This window comes from Columba livia, chromosome 2 (genome assembly GCF_036013475.1).
Source record: "Columba livia isolate bColLiv1 breed racing homer chromosome 2, bColLiv1.pat.W.v2, whole genome shotgun sequence".
Lineage (NCBI taxonomy): Eukaryota > Metazoa > Chordata > Aves > Columbiformes > Columbidae > Columba > Columba livia.
Genome location: NC_088603.1, coordinates 9,653,947 through 9,672,283, shown reverse-complemented (window position 1 = coordinate 9,672,283; position 18,337 = coordinate 9,653,947). Strand labels below are relative to the sequence as shown.

At 47.7% G+C, this 18,337-nt stretch overlaps 1 protein-coding gene and 1 long non-coding RNA gene across 2 annotated transcripts; one reads left to right on the top strand and one right to left on the bottom strand.

Moving 5' to 3' along the window:
• Positions 1 to 373: 373 nt before the first annotated feature.
• Positions 374 to 8,715, bottom strand: LOC135578398 (uncharacterized). Its single transcript, XR_010469929.1, has 2 exons — positions 7,311 to 8,715; positions 374 to 4,487 (listed from the first exon to the last, which is right to left on the bottom strand). It is a non-coding gene; the product is annotated as an uncharacterized LOC135578398 (long non-coding RNA).
• SHH (sonic hedgehog signaling molecule) lies at positions 6,508 to 17,582 on the top strand. The gene is made up of 3 exons (XM_013372186.3): positions 6,508 to 7,071; positions 11,831 to 12,092; positions 15,709 to 17,582. Exons 1-3 carry the CDS (start codon positions 6,763 to 6,765, stop codon positions 16,413 to 16,415), a joined length of 1,278 nt encoding a protein of 425 aa, XP_013227640.3. The 5' UTR covers positions 6,508 to 6,762; the 3' UTR covers positions 16,416 to 17,582.
• The last annotated feature ends 755 nt before the right edge of the window (positions 17,583 to 18,337 follow it).

The window sequence follows — 18,337 nt, the reverse complement described above, 5'->3', positions numbered from 1 at the left end:
CTTTGCTTGGAAAGGACAGGGTTTTGTTAAGCTTTCAGGAACATTTCAGAGCTCTTTTTTCCGCTATCAAGGTGTTTTAGAGGGAAAGGACATAAATGAGCAATGTGATAGATATGGGGAGCTCTTATTTTGGTTGGGCAACAGATGAGGCATATGGGTAATTTATTGCACTATAATTGTGTTATGTGATATCGATGCTGCAGTATTAATGACTGTAAAGTGCCCAGATTGATTCAGATGGCCATTTACTGTCATTATTACAAATCTAAATAAATAAATAAGAGCAACTGAATTGATGTATCTAAGAAGTGTTTCAAAGTCACGCAGTGACATATATGAAGGTGCTTGTGAACAGAGAGCGACTCAAACAATATCAGGGACATTTTTTATTGGGGTCAGAAACAAAATAGAACAATTAAGTCATTTTCAGTCATATACAATATATTAGGAACTGTTTTAACAAGCACATTGCTAAACTGACTGGCATGAACAAAGCGTTTTAAAAAGCTGGGTTGTAAATATGCCAGGAAAAAAGAAAGAAAACATGTAAACTATGCTCAAAAATAGTCTGCAAATGTAAGGAAACAAGAAAAACTAAGACAATCATGCACATACCTCTCCTGCTACCATGGTCCAGTGAATACAGTGGTTACCATGGCTGGATCTGGCTATGAGGTGGACTTTAGAGGGCAAGCTTTGTTTCTGATCGCTGCCCAAACAGAGCGCCTTGATCCAGTCTGTTGGTTTGTGTACTTTGGGCAAGCCAACCTCACACTGCAAGAGCCAGCAAGTTAAGTCTGAATTTATCTCATGCCTTCAGGTTTCTCTTAGCATCCCCTGTCTGGCTGTCATATCATACAGACCAGGAGATGTACTCAATATTCCAAAATATGACTCTGCACTTTTCCCCTTAAATGCAGTATCAGTGCAAGTCAGACAGTGAGCATTATTTGCATTTCACAATGCTATTTATGTATCCACTTTTTTTTTTTTCTCTAAACAGAAAAACGTATATTGGAATGTAGATCTTGCTGAAAGGTAATTCTTCCATTAGCCATTTGTTGAGAGTATTAATGTATATCAAATATAGGCTCTTTTTTTTGTGTTAAACACTCTTATTAGCTCAAATAATCATTGATACTGAAATAAATATGAGCAAGCGTGTTAAAATAAATAGCTTCTTCATTCTCAAAGGTACATTTGAGAATAGGTGGGACCCCAAGACAGCCAAGTAAGAATCCACTAGTATTGATCTGCATGGGAAAAAAAAAGTAATCTATTTTGGCTCTTCATACACCCACAGCCTCTGATGATCATTGACTCAGTTGCTCAGATAAATTCCTTAGACAAACAACAAAAACCCTAATTAACATACTAACCATTAATAATCCAATTAACAATTTTTACAACAACAACAAGAAAAAGATCTGATTTCCTTTGAAGGCTTATTCTTAGCAATGTTTATGTGATGCAAACATGGGATCTAAGTCACCTGCCAACGACTAGGAAAGCAAGTCAACTTTACAACCAGGACTAAACACTGGATTTTCTCATACTCATGGCTGGTGCTTAAGCAGCTACATTTCAAAGTATCTTAATTATATGGGTCATCAGAAATTTAAGAGATATGCACCGTGGTTACTGCTCGCCTCGTGGATAAGTTCACACACACACATCACAATTCAGTGTACAGAGGGGCAAGAAAATAACTTTCAAATACTTGGTTATAAAATTGCCTTCCATAACAAAAAAAAATAAAGCTTTTTTTCTGAATTTAATACCCACTTTGAAACTTCCACTCCTGGAGACTGCAGAGAGCTATGCAAGCTGTGAGGAAGATGCTCCAAGGTTACTCCCAGTGTCGAGCTCCCCTAGTGGCTGCTGCCCCCCCCCCCCCCCACCCCGCTCCCTCCCTGCGTGGGTACAAACTCCTCTGCTGGGATTTTCCCCACTCATGACCAGAAGGAAGTAGCTGAAAAGGGATGTGGATCACAATCCAGGAAGGGGGAAAAATATATATTGAAAATCATTCCTACCTGTGGCTTTTGTTATGGGAAAATGCTGGGTTATTTAAGGAGAAGCAGAAAGAGCTGGAAGGGCAAGAGTTTCTCTATAAATCTATAATCAGACAGTACGTATTGCCCTGCTGAGGATATAAGGAATCCTGTGGGAAACTCTGCTTTCAAGTTTGGGCTGACAGCAAATACACACACAAAACATAGATAACAGTAGCTTATGAATCATGCTGCCTACATCTTTTTTTTTGCATGTCTGATGGAAGGCTTTATTGACCATGTTCAAGCAGATGATTAGCATTAATCCACAAACAGATGGATATGAAAACTGCAAAATCAATTCACCTAGACACAGTTATTCTGGAAAGCAACCATTTTCTGCCTCTCTATGTACAGAATATTTTTGTCCTGTAGCAGAAATGCTTATAGACTGCTGCCAGACTAAGGGCATAGTGCAGCAGATACCAGGCTTCAGCTGCGTGGCTCCTTGAATTTTGCTGTCAAACCAAAATGAGTGGAAAACTATGAGCTTAATTTTTCTTGTTGATGTCAGGACTTTGGGATTTTTGGAAGCAAATTCCAAGGAACAAGACTTGTTCTGCTTGTCACTGTGCAGTTGCTAGCTAGCCAGTAGTTCTGAACTGAAATTTCAAAGTTGATTTTCAAGATAGATATTGCAATACCACCAAGAGGACCGGCAAAGAGGGATGTGTAGCATTTCTTTAAGTAAAATACTTCAACATCATAATGAAGGAGGGTGGAGTATATAAAAGAAATAAACAAAGCTTCAGATGAAAAGCCTGCCCGAGCCTCCTTTCATTTACATCAGTTTTACTCTAGCATAACCTCTCTTTTCACAGAAGTTGTTTATGATTTATTTCTCTGTCAATAATTTTGGTCCCAAATTTCTTGAAGAATGAAGCCCTAACACCCTGAAAATTGATAATTTATTAAAAAAAAAAAAATCTTATATTAAGGGTGAGCACAAGTGGTGGCTATTACGGGTGATAAGTAATTAAGACTCAGCTAAAATCTACACAATCTACTCTCCAGATTACTGTATTTTGGGATTCATCAGACAAAATATATCAGCTAAAGAAAACTCAGGGAGCTTAAAATGGCCAACAAGACACCTTGCTTGTGCCATCTGAACCCTTCCATGCCTTCGTGCAGAGCAAACAGCTGGCATCAAGTCCAGATTTAATAAACAAAAAAACAAACAAACAAACAATCTTTGGGGATGGCCCAGACCAGTGTGACCCCACAGCCCCATGCATGACCCCACAAGGTGGGGGGAGCCATGGGGCTTGGTGGTAGATGTTCTTGGGACTGTGGTGCTTGCTGCACCCAGGAGGTCCAGATGACCCAAAGGGGCTTCCCACCACCTCACCAGGGCTTTGTGGCCCAACTGAGATTGCAGCCAATGGTCCTCTCTGGTATCCTCATCCTGGGCAGCCCTGAAGGTTCCCTGGGAGCTGCTCTCCATGGGGAGAAGCAGCAGCTTTGGTTTGCAGCGGGATGGGCAGAGGGGTGCAGAGCATCTCACCACCCCCCACCAGGACTGGGACAGCTCCAGCCTCCCTGTCCAGGGAGCAGAAGAGCGGCCTGCAGGTTTGGAGGACACCAGGACACAGCATTTATTTTTATAGCCCATGACTGAGGGATTGATCCCTCTAAAGAAGGCCTGAGTGCCCAGCTGGTGGCTGCTGGTTTTGCTCGGTTTGGGGTTTTTGCTGTTGTTGTTATTGTTTTAAAATGTGAGTGCAGGCAGGGACGGGTGTGGGTCGGGCACTGATGCTTCCTCCGGCAGCGCTGGGCTGGTAGTGCCAGGAACAGGAGGCAACTGGGAGGGAAACGTGCTCCGATGCCTTTTCCCGCAGGTCTGAGTTCGGGGGGATGGGGAGAGGGGGGCGGGGGCGGTTTGGGGGTTATTTTTTTCCCCAGAAGCTGTGACATTTAAAGGAAAAAAAAAAAAAAAAGAAAAAAGAAAAAAAAAAGAAAAAATAAAAAACAAGAAAAAGAAAAGCTTAACGTGGGTAAGAGAGGCAGGCGCATCCCGGAGGCCCGAGGAGCGGCGGGGCGGGCGGGCTCCCGCCGGTCCCCCCAGCTGCCCCCGGACCCCCCTCGGCTCTCGGCAGCTCCAGCCTGCGCTGAGGCTGAGCAGACCCTCCCCGCACCCCCCAGCTCTGCTTTCTTTCACATCTAATTTGATAGGAGGGTGATTTCGAGCTTCCCACAGTTACAACTTTTCTTGATTTCTCCCTTTGCCCCCCCGCCCCCCCCCCCCGCCTTCCCCGCGCATTTATTACTTGCATTTAATTAATTCCTCCTTTGCGTTTCCTTTCCTGTTAATCTTTGGGTGACTGCTTTGTACATATGGCAATCTGATAATGAGGGAGTTTATCCTTATTCTCTATACTTCTTCATTGCGATGTCCACCCGTCTAGTGCCTGGGATATCGATCATCTTTCCCTGGGGAGGGGGACAAGGTAAGAGGGGTGATAAAAGATTTGCAGTGTCCCACACCATTAAGAATAGCTTTTATTCCTCGGCACTGTTTAATCAACTGTTATATCAAGTCATGCTGTTTAAGCAACCACATCAAAAGAACATACCCTCTTTTGTATAAATTATATATTCCTTGTATCTGTCTTCTCACATGCACGCAGACGGGGAGATAAAACTGAAGTTTGTTTTTTAACAGCATGAAGCAGGTATTTAGCTGTTCTACAACTTGTTTCTGCAACTAAGTTGGTTGATAAAACCCTAGAAGCCAAGTTGCTGACTTTCTAACTTTTTACCCATTCCCAAGTCAAAACTCCTAAATTTAATGTTGAGAAAGATAAATCAGTGATTCATTGAAACTCTTCAAAGAAATGGACATAATAGAAGAAAAGTATAGCCTAAAAAAGAGAGAAAAGCACCAGCTAGAGTCGGTGTGAGAGCTTCGGATCACTTCTTTCGGCTTTTTTTCCTAAAGTTTAAGTAAAAAGACCACTTTGTCCCTTGAAAGTCCGCTCTGCCCTGCTTGTTACCGTTTACGGATATAGAACTCTTACCACTCAAAAACTAATTTTAAACTTCATTTTCACGTGGCTTCAGTTGATTACGACTCAGCTCGATGTCACGGACCGGAAAACTCCCATATAATTGCTTGCCCCAAAGAGCTTTTTTTAAAAAAAAAAAAAATAAAATAAAATAAAAAGGAAGAAATATATAAATAAAGTGGATTTTTTTCTCTCTGAGAGAGTGGACTTTGAATGACTTCAGCGTGCCGTCTTGGTATGTTTAAGAACTCCTCAAAAACTCCTGAAAGTTTCTAGATCCTAGGACGAATTTTCTTTTCTTAGGAGCAAAAGCAGTTTAGCTCTTCACAGGCAGAGAAGTGTTTGTTCATATGGGACTCTGCTTTTCTGCCTAACCTGCTCTATCAGCCCCATCTCTGCAATTTTGCTCGTCTCTCAACACCTTTGTCTGATTAGTAGCTTTTGGAGATCGGGATAAAGACATCAGTTGCCACGCTGCATGAGATAACAATTAATTTAACATTAAACTTATCCCCTTGCCATTCACTTTGCTTGGATCGATCGCTGTTAATTGTGTTTGCGGATGCTTTCAACACTATGCTTTTCTTAAAAACTTAATGACACCCCGCAAGGAGGTGTAAGAGTCTAAATCGCTCCTCTTCGACTTCGACGTAAGAAACAAAGAATACAGCCCCAGCGTGCTCAGGAGACCATCTATTTTTAATCAGTTGACTTTCCATGCACTTCTGAAGATACAATATTATTTTAGACTGGGTTATACTCTTGGTTTTACTTTATTTTTTTTTTAAGTGCCATTTAGATCTCTTCATATTGCAGTTATGTGCCACATAAGCCAGACACGCTAACTTCATGTAACTGCTGCCTCATATGAGACTTACTTATTGTGCCTTTAAAGTAGTAATTTATCAGCTAAAAGGCGACTGTGTTTAAAAATGTATGTCTTAGGAGGGAGAGCAATCTCCCTTTTCAGGGGGAAGAAACCTGTTACAAAGCCACTTAGGTGGGTGCGCTCTTACATGGTATTATTCCCCCCTTCGGGCTTTAGGATTTCCCCAATACGTTTCTATTTGCCCGGCTCCCCGATAATTCGGCATTTTATTTGACTGCAACTGCCCTTAGAAAGTTGACGTGCACTGAAGCAGCCTGCTAATCTTATTTATTATTTTTTGCCTCTTTCACAGAGGCATCTGTTCCTCTTGCTGACAAATGTACCATTCTGCCAAGAAAGTTTTTGAAAAAAAAAAAAACAACAGCGTGTAATTGATGTTATCCCAAGAAAGCGCGATCTCCACCCCTCTCTGCTCCAAGCCCTTCAGGTAAAAGGAAAAAAAAAAATCTTTCAAGAATTTGTTGCCTTTTTGAGGGTTAAAACATCAGAAGACAAGCTTGTCTCGCCTTGGCCAATCAGCTCTCGGCCCTGGCAGCTATAATATAGAACTAAAGGCAGACTCCTCTCACAAGCGTCTTGCTTTGCTACCATTAAAATCAGACCCTTTTTTTGTCTCTCGATTGCTGTCTCCCGACCAAACTCCGATGTGTTCCGTTATCAGCGACCTCACGCCTGCCATTCCAGCACCTGTCTTGCTAGGGATCGGTGGATAGTATAACGATTCAGAAAGCAGACAAGGACATAGGAGGAGAGAGAGCTGTAGAGAGACAGCCAGGGATAGGCACAGAGAGCTTTGAAGTAATTGGATTCAATGGACGAAATGCTGCTGTTGACAAGAATTCTCTTGGTGGGCTTCATCTGCGCTCTTTTAGTCTCCTCTGGGCTGACTTGTGGACCAGGCAGGGGCATTGGAAAAAGGAGACACCCCAAAAAGCTGACCCCTTTAGCCTATAAGCAGTTTATTCCCAATGTGGCAGAGAAGACCCTAGGGGCCAGTGGAAGATATGAAGGGAAGATCACAAGAAACTCCGAGAGATTTAAAGAACTAACCCCAAATTACAACCCTGACATTATTTTTAAGGATGAAGAGAACACGGGAGCTGACAGACTGATGACTCAGGTAGAGCCACAGAGATACCTGTATTTGTGTTTGTTAACCTCTCTGAGCAATCCTAAAGGACGCATCTGTCTTAGTATTTTTGAAAGCCCCCCCCTTTCCCTCTCCCCCTCCTTCCCCCGCCCCTCCAAACTCGGCTAGTTTCCCCCATTGAATGTAAATACCATCTATCCAGACAAGTTAGCAGGGGCTGGAGCTTGAGCTATGTAGATATTTGGTGGGGGAATCTGTATGATACTTACAGTCATTACCGTGCCATGGCGTTCCCTGTAACTTGGTTAGAGATTGCTGTTTGCATTTGTCCCCAAGGATGCACTTTGATCAAACGAATTGCATACAGCTCAGAGGACCCCAAGTGTATAGTGACCGCCAGGCCACTCACTCATTATTACAAACGCAGTCCTCGGTTGCTACGCCTGCTGACTTGATTTTTTTTTTCTATGATTTATTTACTTTTTTCTTAATTTCATTTTAGAATTCATTATTATTATTATTATTCCTCGCGAGCATATTCTAAATTTAGTAAGCATGCTGTCGTGCACTCACAAAAGGCAGCTGAAGCCGGATCGACCATTCCTCTCCTGATTCCGTATTATATAGCTCGTATTGCAATACCATCATTTGCAATTGTGCCCATCAGAGCGTAAATATATTGATATTTCTTTAAGGATGCTCGCCACCAATGCTCTGGTACTTCCATAGGGGAGGGACTTGCAACTTATCGGCATTGCATCACCTTCTGTTTTAAAAAATCTGATGGCACAAGGTTTACAACTGGGTAAATATTGGATCTCGGGTGGAATCAGATTGCGGAACCATCTTATGCAAAAAAAAAAAAAAGAAAGAAAGAAAGAGCGAGAGAGACAGAACCTCTCCGAGAGTCACCTCATAATTATTATTCATGCTCAACAGAGAGCTCGGTGAAGTCAATTGCTCTGCCAATCCCGGAGTTTCTGAAACTACATGCAATCTAGACACTGGCAATGGGTTTCCTCCAAATATAGGTCAACAGCGCTTTTTTAATATTAATACATTTAAGCCCCACCTTCAGTGCTAGAACAGGACTCGCCTGGAAGGACTAGGCGGGGAGTGGACGCGGGGTAAGGGGGTGAGGGGTGGAATTTCCCAAACTCTCCCGGTTCCTCGGCCTGATTTTCCGCACGTTTGCCGGGTCTCCCGTGGCGAGGGACCGGCGGCCGCTACCATCTCCTCCCGACCACCTTAAATCGCACCGTACCTCCGAGCGCGGCGGCGCGCCTCTGCCCGCCCGCCGCTGCCCCGCGCAGGGGTGCGGAGCGCTGCGGAGCGGCTGTGGGTCCCCTCCGGGGCGCGGCCCGCTCCGCACCCTTCTTGCGCACCCGCGGTTCCTCCACCCTGGCTGCCGCCGGTGCGAGGCGTGCGGCGAGTCAGCCGCATCTCTCGCATTTTCAGCTCCACTTACTCCCCTCGCGTATCGATCGCGGCGGCTCGGGTTTCGCCCTTCCCTCCGCAGCCCGGCGGCGGCGGCGGCTCCACGGGAGACAGGCTCCCGGCGGGGCTCGGCGCATCCCTCCCTGCGCGGCTGCGCCGGTGCGTGTGCGCGGCGGAGCGGAGCGAGGGGGGCAGCGGGGAGCCTGCCGGAGAGGTGGGCTGCGGGCCGGGGCGGCGTGCGGGCTGACCCCGGCCCCGTGGCTCTCTCCCGGGGCATGCCGCGCCGGCTACGCGGCTGGCCGCTCTCGCTGCATTAGCTGGCAGCATCTGAACTCCTGACCTTCTGTCAACTTCCCTCAGACGAACGAAACGAAAACAAATACTTTTTTTTTTTCTTTTTTTTTTTTTTTTTTCCTTCAGTGCTTATTGCTGTGCCTTAGACACAAAGGAGGGAGGTGGGCTGAGGGCAGCGGAGACGTGGAGGCCGCAAGGCCGGGTACCCGGCGGCGAAGAGGGGAGTGAGGTGGGGGACCGAGCCGGGCTCCGGCACCCCTCGGCGAGGAAGGGAGAGGGGAAGCGGAGTGGGGCTGGGGAGGGGGCGGAGGGGCTGCCCTTGCCTACCCTCCCCAGGGCATGACCGGGTCCGCAGCGCCCCGAGGTGCCGACCTGCCGCCGGCCTCCCTGCCTTGCTTTTCCGTCCTTCCCTCCCTGAGCCAGCAACCTCTCGTTAAATCCCAGCCTTTAAAGCCCTGCTTCGCGAGCCCTTCAACCATGGAGAGATCTTCCCTGAGCAGTATCGTTAAACTTGCCGAATAGTTGCCGAATGCATTAGCTGCTAGTTAATATTAACTCTAGAAGAGGGGAAAAAACGCAAACAGAGGTAGGTAAGTCAGGTTCTCAACTTTGCAGGTGACAACAGCAGTTTGCTGAAGGTTTCCCCCTTCCTCCTCTCCCTCCCCCCCACCCCAGCCATTGGCTGGATCCGGGGGAGAGATAAGGAGGCCAGGTCAGTATGATAAAGCTGGAATTTGTATGAAATAAAATGGCAATCTCGTGTAATGCAGGCACACAACCGGGGCGTGATGTGAGGAATTTAGAGATCAACTTGGCATTTAGGAAGCCCACCAGGTTGTTTACACTGACAGGTACCTGTTAAGTGTTTCCTTCAAGCAATTCATTTGTGAAGAGATTAGGAGCTGGCAGGAGAGGGCTTGTTGAACAACTTTGCCTCCACACAAAGCGTCAGTGGAGGCAGCCCTGCTGAGCTTCACGGTGGCTGAACAGAATTGGGCTTGATTTGTGGCACACGACCCAATGAATTAATAAATAGTCTGGGCTTCACGGCTTTTGACTCTCACAATCCAGCTCAGGCAGTATAAAAGAGAGGGAAGTCCTTTAGGAGGTCGTTTCTTCTTCTTTATTTCGCCTGAAGCCGGGAGCTGATGATGGCAGGGCCGGAGCGGCAAAGAGCCCCTGGGCGCTGCCCGCACCGCTGCCCGCCCTTCGGCGCCCGGGACGGGACATCACCGTGTCGCGCACGTCTGTCGCCTTATCAGTAGCCGAGACGTTTGATCCTTCGCCCTCTTCCCCCTGTAAATCAATGGAGGAGCGTATCCATCCTCTCAGGTGTGCGAGGGCCAGGGGAGGAAAAAATAAATCAACTTCCTTGTGCTGCTGGGCTTTCCTGCTGGGAACAGTGCCGAAAACCAAACACCCGGCTCTTTCCATAAAACGGTAGGCCAGAGAGTACAAAGTGAGCTCACGATTGCGTTTTATATCTCTCAGGGACCCGTGTGTTGGTGGAATTGCTTTTTATGGTTGTTCATAGACACACACAAAGTTTCTTCTTGAGTAACGTTGTTGCATCCCTTAAAAGTACCGTCGTCGGGAATAATGGAAAGGCTTTACCTTTCTGGGAGCCGTGAAGGGGGCCTTTGGGGTCTGTTACTTGGCATGCTGGGAGCAAACTGGGGAGAGTGGTGCTGCAGGAGGCCAAGCATCCCAGTCAGGCCAGCAAAAGTGAGGGAAGAGCAGCTTACTGCATCCCACTGTGGCTTTAATCCGCATAGATGTTTACATCGAACGAGCCACTTGGTGTATATTCACGAGTTATTTTCCTCTCAAAAAGGGTGGAAAAGAGTTGGCAACGTGTGTCTTTCCAACCCTATACCTTCGGTCAAGTGCTTTTCAATGCTTTCGGTGCTGATTTCCTATTTCGAGGAGTCTGAGAGTCCTTTACTTCTGCGGCTGGCACGTCTGTTCTCCCCCTTGGCTAGAATAGGAATCCCCCCCAGACTTTGAGGGTTTCATGTAGAAATCGCCCCGCTTCCATGAAGAGCTGTAGCCACTCTTCATCTCCCACCTTCCCATCCTTTCCCCATTATTTGCTCGGTCCCCGCAGGCCCCCCGGTCCTGTCGGGCCCGGTTCAGCCCCGGGGAAGGCCGACGGCTCCGGAGGGGTGATTAAAAACCCTCTAGTGCTTCCCGCAAGGAGCTGGAAAACGTTTCACTCCACACAAAGGGTTTCTTAGCTTGCATAGCATCCCGGCTTCGCTTAACTTCCCTTCTTGGCCCTCCCTTGCTTTTCATCTTCCCACTAAGAGCTATATTATTGTATGGATTTGTTCGGCTTTGTAGGTGAGCGCCGATGTATGTTTGAAGCGGAGGGAATGCTCCCAGCCCATGCTGCTTTGAGGGCTCTAATGAGTGATGGGAGAAGAGAGAAAAAACAAAACAAAACAAAAACCACCACAAAACCAAACTCAAACCACCCCTCCCTCCCGCACATAAAGGCTGTTAACATGTATTGAGACCCCTTTCAACACAGAATTAAGCTGAAAAGACCCGGAGAGACATTCCGGGGGGGGAATCCGTGACTCCAAGATATACGGCGAATGTTTGTTCTGGGCAAAAACTTCGCTCTCGGGAAGGGGACAGGGCACTTAGCGGCAGGAATTTGCTCCGTGCAGGTGGCTTTGAACTGACACACACCCCAGCGCCAGCGATGGGGCCGGGGGGTCCCCCTGCCCCTGCGGCAGGTGCTGGGGGAGGGGGTGGCTCTGTCCAGGTTGGTCTTCGTGGTGTTTCACCCCCTCTTCCTCTCGGGTCCCCAAGTTTCACTCGCCTCTTCACCTGCCTCCCCGTCCCTCCCTGGCACAGAGGAGAGGTTGCTCAGCCCTGGCTCTGCCCATCGCTGTTCGGGGCGGGGGGGGAACACACACCACTAACACCGATTTGCCTGGGGAAGGAAGGCAGGATGCCTCCCTGGGGGGGAAGGAGGGTGAAGGGGGGTTGCCCCTGGCAGCAGCACCCCCAGCAATGCCCCTTTCCCCATGTGCCCGTATCCCCGCAGCGCTGCAAGGACAAGCTGAACGCCCTGGCGATCTCGGTGATGAACCAGTGGCCCGGGGTGAAACTGCGAGTGACCGAGGGCTGGGACGAGGACGGCCACCACTCCGAGGAGTCCTTGCACTACGAGGGTCGCGCCGTGGACATCACCACTTCGGACCGGGACCGCAGCAAGTACGGCATGCTGGCCCGCCTGGCCGTCGAGGCCGGCTTCGACTGGGTCTACTACGAGTCCAAGGCGCACATCCACTGTTCCGTCAAAGCAGGTAAGGCGGGGAGACTGTTCAGGGACACATCGGGATGGGTGGGTGGGGGGACATCCCCGGGACACGGCTGAGCTCCCCCGAAGCCTTCTCCGCCCTGTCCGTTGCCCCCTGAGCTCCCTCCTCAGCGGCCCCGCAGGGTCCCCGTCAGCCCCGTCGGGGCTCCCCGCGGATGCGGAGCAGAGCCCCCTGAGGGGGCAGCCTGCCTCCCCCCCGCCTCTTAATGACCCCTCCAGCGCGGGGAGGGGGGAAGTAAGGAAAAAGGAGGAAAAGAAGGGGGAAAACAACAAGAAAAAGCCCAGCCAGCTGCAGCATTTTTTTTTGGCAGCGTTTTATTTGGGTGATTTGCTTGCCCAGCCTTCCCAGGAGTGTTGCACCGCAGCCACACACCCTTCTGCTCCCCCCGAAGGATTTGCTGCTTTCCCCATCCCGAGAGCATGTTCAACACAAACACTAGTGGCCGTCTCCAGCCGCCCCGCTGGCTGCACGCCTTACTCGCGATCGCTAATCTCCGAGTGGGAGCCGGCCAGGAAAATAAATAAGTAACGTGGTCCCTTGCCTCCTTCAGCGGCAGCCGCTAGGAAATTCCCAGATAGGGATACACGTACATATAATATTGTTCCCTCCCCTGTGCTTACAACGCCACACACTGTCTCAACCCGGGAACAGCCTGCGAGAAATCGCCGACTCGCCGAGTTCATTTTTTTGACACTTGGCACTACTTTGGGGAGCAAAACGGTTGGCAAGTGCCAGCCTACCCCCCGCCGCCTCCCTCCGCCCCGCCGTATGGCAGCTCAAGTGCCTTTTAATAGCATCCTCTAGCTTAGCAGCCCGATGGAAGTGTCAAGAAACACTTGGTTGCAAAATAAAATAATGGGCTTCATTTAAATATAGTCGTTTGCTTCTAAATAAGCAGCCCCTCGGCAGGGAAACCAGCCTGGCCCCGCCATGCCTGTCTGCAAAAGGGGCTTGTCCCCCACCTCCAGCCCAAAGCTCCCCAGGGGCTGAGCCGGGGTAGCACCTCTCCTGGCCCACTCAGGCTTTGTCCTGAGAGACTGCTATTGCTTTTGTTCAGCTCCCCACTCCTTCCTAGCCAAAAAGAGGCCCTGCAAAGCTATCAGCCCTCTGGTGATATGAAACTTCCCTTTCAATAGTAAAGATGGGCTTTAGAGTGCAAGGTGTCCAATTGTCGTGTGTGGTGACCTCAGCCCAAGCGCACCCCTTAATCCACCCCTATGGGTATTTCATAGGAGAGGAGTAACCCCAAGCTGCTCATTGAGATTCGGCACACACGGACTTGGGGGCGATATTTAGAGGGTGTCAGGCAGGGTCGTGTGACTGTACTAGATGGGCTGCAAGGGAGCAGGCTTGAATTCCACCCGCCTAGCCTGATTTCAAACTGTCCAAACCTCATTTCATGAGAGAGCATCTTATGAGAAGATTAAACCCCATAATACCAGGCAGGAAGATTCTTTATCTAGATCTCTGTTTGCAAAAAGTATGATCCCAGAGACTGGAATGCAAAGAAGAGTTCCCCCAAGGCCTGAATTATTGTAACCAGGACAGAGAAGGGAGAGGCAGGGGTGGTAAAAGGGACATTGATAATGCGCTACAGAAAGTATTTAGAGCAAGCTTCTACATTTAAAATTCAAATACACATCTTGAGTGCCTTGGAAAAGTGGCTCTGCTGTGCAAATAGTGCTTGGAAGGTCCTGGGTTTTTTGGAGAGTATGTGTGTGAATTGGCACATAGGGTTTCTGCACCTGAACAAATAGGGAGGGGGAGAAAAGGGGGGGAAGAAGCTGGGAAAAAAATGGAAGTGTCCTCTCTTCCAAGAGTGTCTGCATTTATTACATGAATCAGAATGACAATGCTGATCCTTTATTGGATTTTAATTAGAGAACCCAAACAAGCACTGCTCAAAGCAGCGGATTTTCACACCTCTGCCAATTCACTGGCATGTTTGTAGAGCTGCTACACTACTAGATCTATTCATCAAGTCCCTGAATATGCAAACAAAGCTCAAGCCAGACCTTTACCGCTGGCTTGTAAGAAGGTGTAGCTTGCTAGCAGAGGGCTCCACATAAAGCACATAGCTTGTTTGTTGCCATGTCCTCCCTGAAGAGGCCTTGGAGATCTCACTACTTCATTTCTGAAGGAGAAGTGATAAAGTCGTTAGCAAATCAATAACAGTCTAATTTTTGCCCTTCCTGTCCTTCCTGAGAAAGTCATTAGGAGACACTCCGTGGGTTTATTTAAATCCTGAGAGCTTCAGTATCAGCCGCAGAGGCAAAATATAAAATCTGACCACTTTTAGGAAATAAATCACCAGGACTTACAACTGATATAGGGAGCAACTGAGAGAAACCAGGCAAGGAAGGGATGAAGAATGTCAATAGCTGTAGCAAAGACACTTGTTTCTGTGACATACCGTGACATTGGCTACAACCCAATATATAGAAAATCAGAGCTTTTAGGAACATTTCAGCATCCCTTGGTTAAGTCAGAGACCAGCCTGGAACAGAGCAGAGCTCCTCTCCCACTGCCATGCACGTGACTGAGCTTCCAGAAAGGGATTTGCAAGAGAGACTCAAAGTTTCATTGCTATTTCTGCTTTATTTAAACCTGTAATTATTCCTCGTGGGAACACTGGAAAACAACAGCAGTGACAACAGCATTTAGTAGCTAAACTCTGAGTAACCGTGAAAGCTGAAGGAGGTGAAGGAGGGTTGTGCTTGGGTCTGGAACAGGTGTGGGGTTGCCCAGGGACCATGTTCCCCAGGACGGAGAACAGCATTTTCCTTCCAGTGGGGTGGAAGGGATCAAGGAGATTTTTGTTAGTTTGTTTGTTTCTTTGATTGTTTTTCTGAAAGAGGAATGAACCAGAGAAGTGGAAGTGCCAGGCAGGGTTGTTATAGAGGACGACATGGGCCCCAGCAGCTGTTGTGTTGAGGAGAAGGGCAGAGAGGGCTGGGGGGCAGCATGGGGTCACACACAGGCCAATGGAGGGGAGGGCTCAGGAAATCTGGGCTCTTGCTTTCCAGTGGGGTGATGTGCAAGTCCGTGTGCTCTTCAAGCCAAAGTCTCCCCTCGCTCTTTGCTGCCATAGATGGGATCCCTGAGTAAGAGCGGCGTGGCAACCTTGAGCATTGAGAGCATGGACGCTCACATAGAGGAGGAAAAACCTTATTCCAGCAAACTCGCTCGGCTTGGAAAGCCTGAAAGTTATCTGATGTCAGGTGTCAGGCACAGAAAACCAGTATCCAAGTGGGAAGCTCTTCCAGACTAGACTGGTTCTGGAACAGCTTTTTCAGGGGAAATATTTTGGCCCATTTCCATAACGAGACAAGGGACCCCTGTAACTCCTAATGCAAAGGGAGATGCACCAGCTCAAATCTGGCAGGAGGGGGACTCTCATTTGACCCAAGTACAAACAGGGCAAGTTGATAGATGACAATGGAGAAATTTTGGTAGGGGCTGAGGCTGCATCCTGCACTCATGTTTCTTGGGCAGGTCAGGGCAGCTGGAGAAGTGGCACATGTGCCCATGCCCCTGTACCCCCATGCCCCAGCCCGGTGGGTGCCCTGTCTAACCCCACTGTGCCTTTCTTCTTGCACAGAAAACTCGGTGGCAGCCAAATCGGGAGGCTGCTTCCCTGGCTCGGCCACGGTGCACCTGGAACACGGTGGCACCAAGCTGGTGAAGGACCTGAGCCCCGGGGACCGCGTGCTGGCAGCTGACGCAGAGGGACGGTTGCTCTACAGCGACTTCCTCACCTTTCTTGACCGGGAGGACAGCTCCCACAAGCTCTTCTATGCCATTGAGACACGGCAGCCCCGGGCCCGGCTGCTGCTGACGGCTGCCCACCTTCTCTTCGTGGCCCCCCAACACAACGAGTCGCAAGAGGGGACCCCCAGCAGCCAGGCGCTCTTCGCCAGCCGCGTCCGGCCGGGCCAACAGGTCTATGTGTTGGGCGAGGGCGGGCAGCAGCTCCTGCCGGCGGCTGTGCACAGCGTCTCACTGCAGGAGGAGGCTTCGGGGGCCTACGCCCCCCTCACCGCCCAGGGCACCATCCTCATCAACCGGGTGCTGGCTTCTTGCTACGCCGTCATCGAGGAGCACAGCTGGGCGCATTGGGCCTTCGCTCCCTTCCGCCTGCTCCAGGGGATGCTGGACGTCCTGTGCCCCTCTGGCGGGGGGACCCTGGTGGGTGCCCCCGCCACCCCTGGCATCCACTGGTACTCTCGCCTCCTCTACCGCATCGGCAGCTGGGTGCTGGATAGTGACTCTCTGCACCCGCTGGGCATGGTGGTACCATCCAGCTGAGAGCATCCTGAGCCATCCCGGCTGCCCGCCAACCGCTGAGGGAGAGACAGAGACACAGAGAGAGAGAAAGGAGGAATAAATGGAAAAGAAAGAAAAAAAAAAAAAAAAGAAAAAAAGAAAAGAAAAGAAAAACCTAAAAGAAAAAAAAAGGAAAAAAATCCCATATTTTTAAAAGAAAGCACGGATTAAGACTTAAAAAATAATAATAATAAAATAATAATAATTAAGTAGGACAGTCCAAAGTAGACTTTAAGGGAAACAAAGACCCCAGGAAGTTCTGTTCTGTTTAGTTTATAAATATATATATATTTTTATTTGTTCCTTTGTTTTGTTCATTGTTTTATTTTTTTTTTTCCTCCTCTCCTGGATATTTATTTCTTTGGTATTTTGAATAGATGTTTTAAAAGATATGAACCGGACCTTCAAGAGCCTTAAATAGTTTCTTTGATAATTTATTATCATGTGAACTGTACTCACAGGGGAAAAAATTATTTTGTGAGGCCAAGCAAAACTGCGCAGAGTCTATTTTTCTACATGTCATGTGTGTCCTGACTTTCAGAAAGCAAAATTCTGTACTTTCCCATCTCTCCATTACATTGCTCCTTCATTTCAGCAAGTCCAAAAACCAAGCAAAGAAACACACAAAAAAAGACAAACTTCATGGGGGTCCGTAAATTATATTTTTATACACAGAATTGTAAATTAGATTTTTTTGAGAGATCAATACTTAACTGAATCACATTTCGTTTTTTGAAATAGTGTAAAATATGAGAATATATTATTTTAATTTAAATAGTTTCAAATGTAACGTCATTTCCTGTATTGTTTTCCATGCTTTGCTTTGTAAAAACACCATTTGGCCATGTTCATGGAAGTCAAGACTGTTACACAAACGTTTTATTTGCAAAAACCGTAAGAAACTTTGTTATTTTTAACTTCAAAAAATTTATTAGAAAATAATATTTTTTAAAAAGCGCACATGGCGGCAATTCTGTGACGATGGAGACGGTAGTTTGTACAGAGGGGAGAAAAGGATGTTTTGCATTAATAAATTGAGAAATAACTGCTGTAAATTTACTAAAATGTATTTTTTGAATATTTTGTAATAGTTTTAATAGTTTTATAGAAATAAAATGTGCCATGCACAGTCTGGTTAGTATATAATAACTAAGAGTTCCTGGTGCATCCCATTTTTTTGTTTTGGTTTGGTTTTGCTTGTTGGTTTAGGAAACATGATGCCTAAAGGAGTGCCCGATATTTTATTTTGATGTGTTGCTGATACCTTTTAATTCTGGTACTTTAATTAAGGAAATTAATCCATCACATCCGTGCGTAACCTGGAATCTCTTGTACTAACAGTAGAACCTCACTTATTTGCACAAGTGACCAGGACACGTGGTTTCCCTTCACGAGAGCTCCAGCTCCCCCTCCACTCTCAGGTGATGTTCTCCCCAGCTTTGTGTCCACCTCCTGGTCCAGTCTGGAGACCACAGATATCTCTTAAAATTTATTTCTGAGGGTGTTAAGTTTACCCTATGAAGCATGTAAATCTGAAGGCAAGCAGCTGCCTTCACCTCTCAGTGGTGCCAGGATTTTAATTGGCTTTTATTTGAGTGCCTGGAAGATGGAAATCTGGAGGAGTGACATTGACTTTGGTGAATTATCCAGGATTTGTGTGGCTGATGCTGGAAGAATGAGCTGGCCACCTTGCCTGAGTAAAGATGTGGGACTTGGGATCACCAAGAAAAGAACAAAACATCCTTTGCAAAACAAACAATCAAAAAAGGATAAAAATGTGTTCATTTATTCTGAGAGATGTTCCTTAGCTCAGAGTCCATCCTGAGCCATCGATGAGTGAACGTCTTGGAGATGTGTTTCAGGAGACGCGTGGTGGGGCTAGTGCTGCATCTCCCACCCGTTCC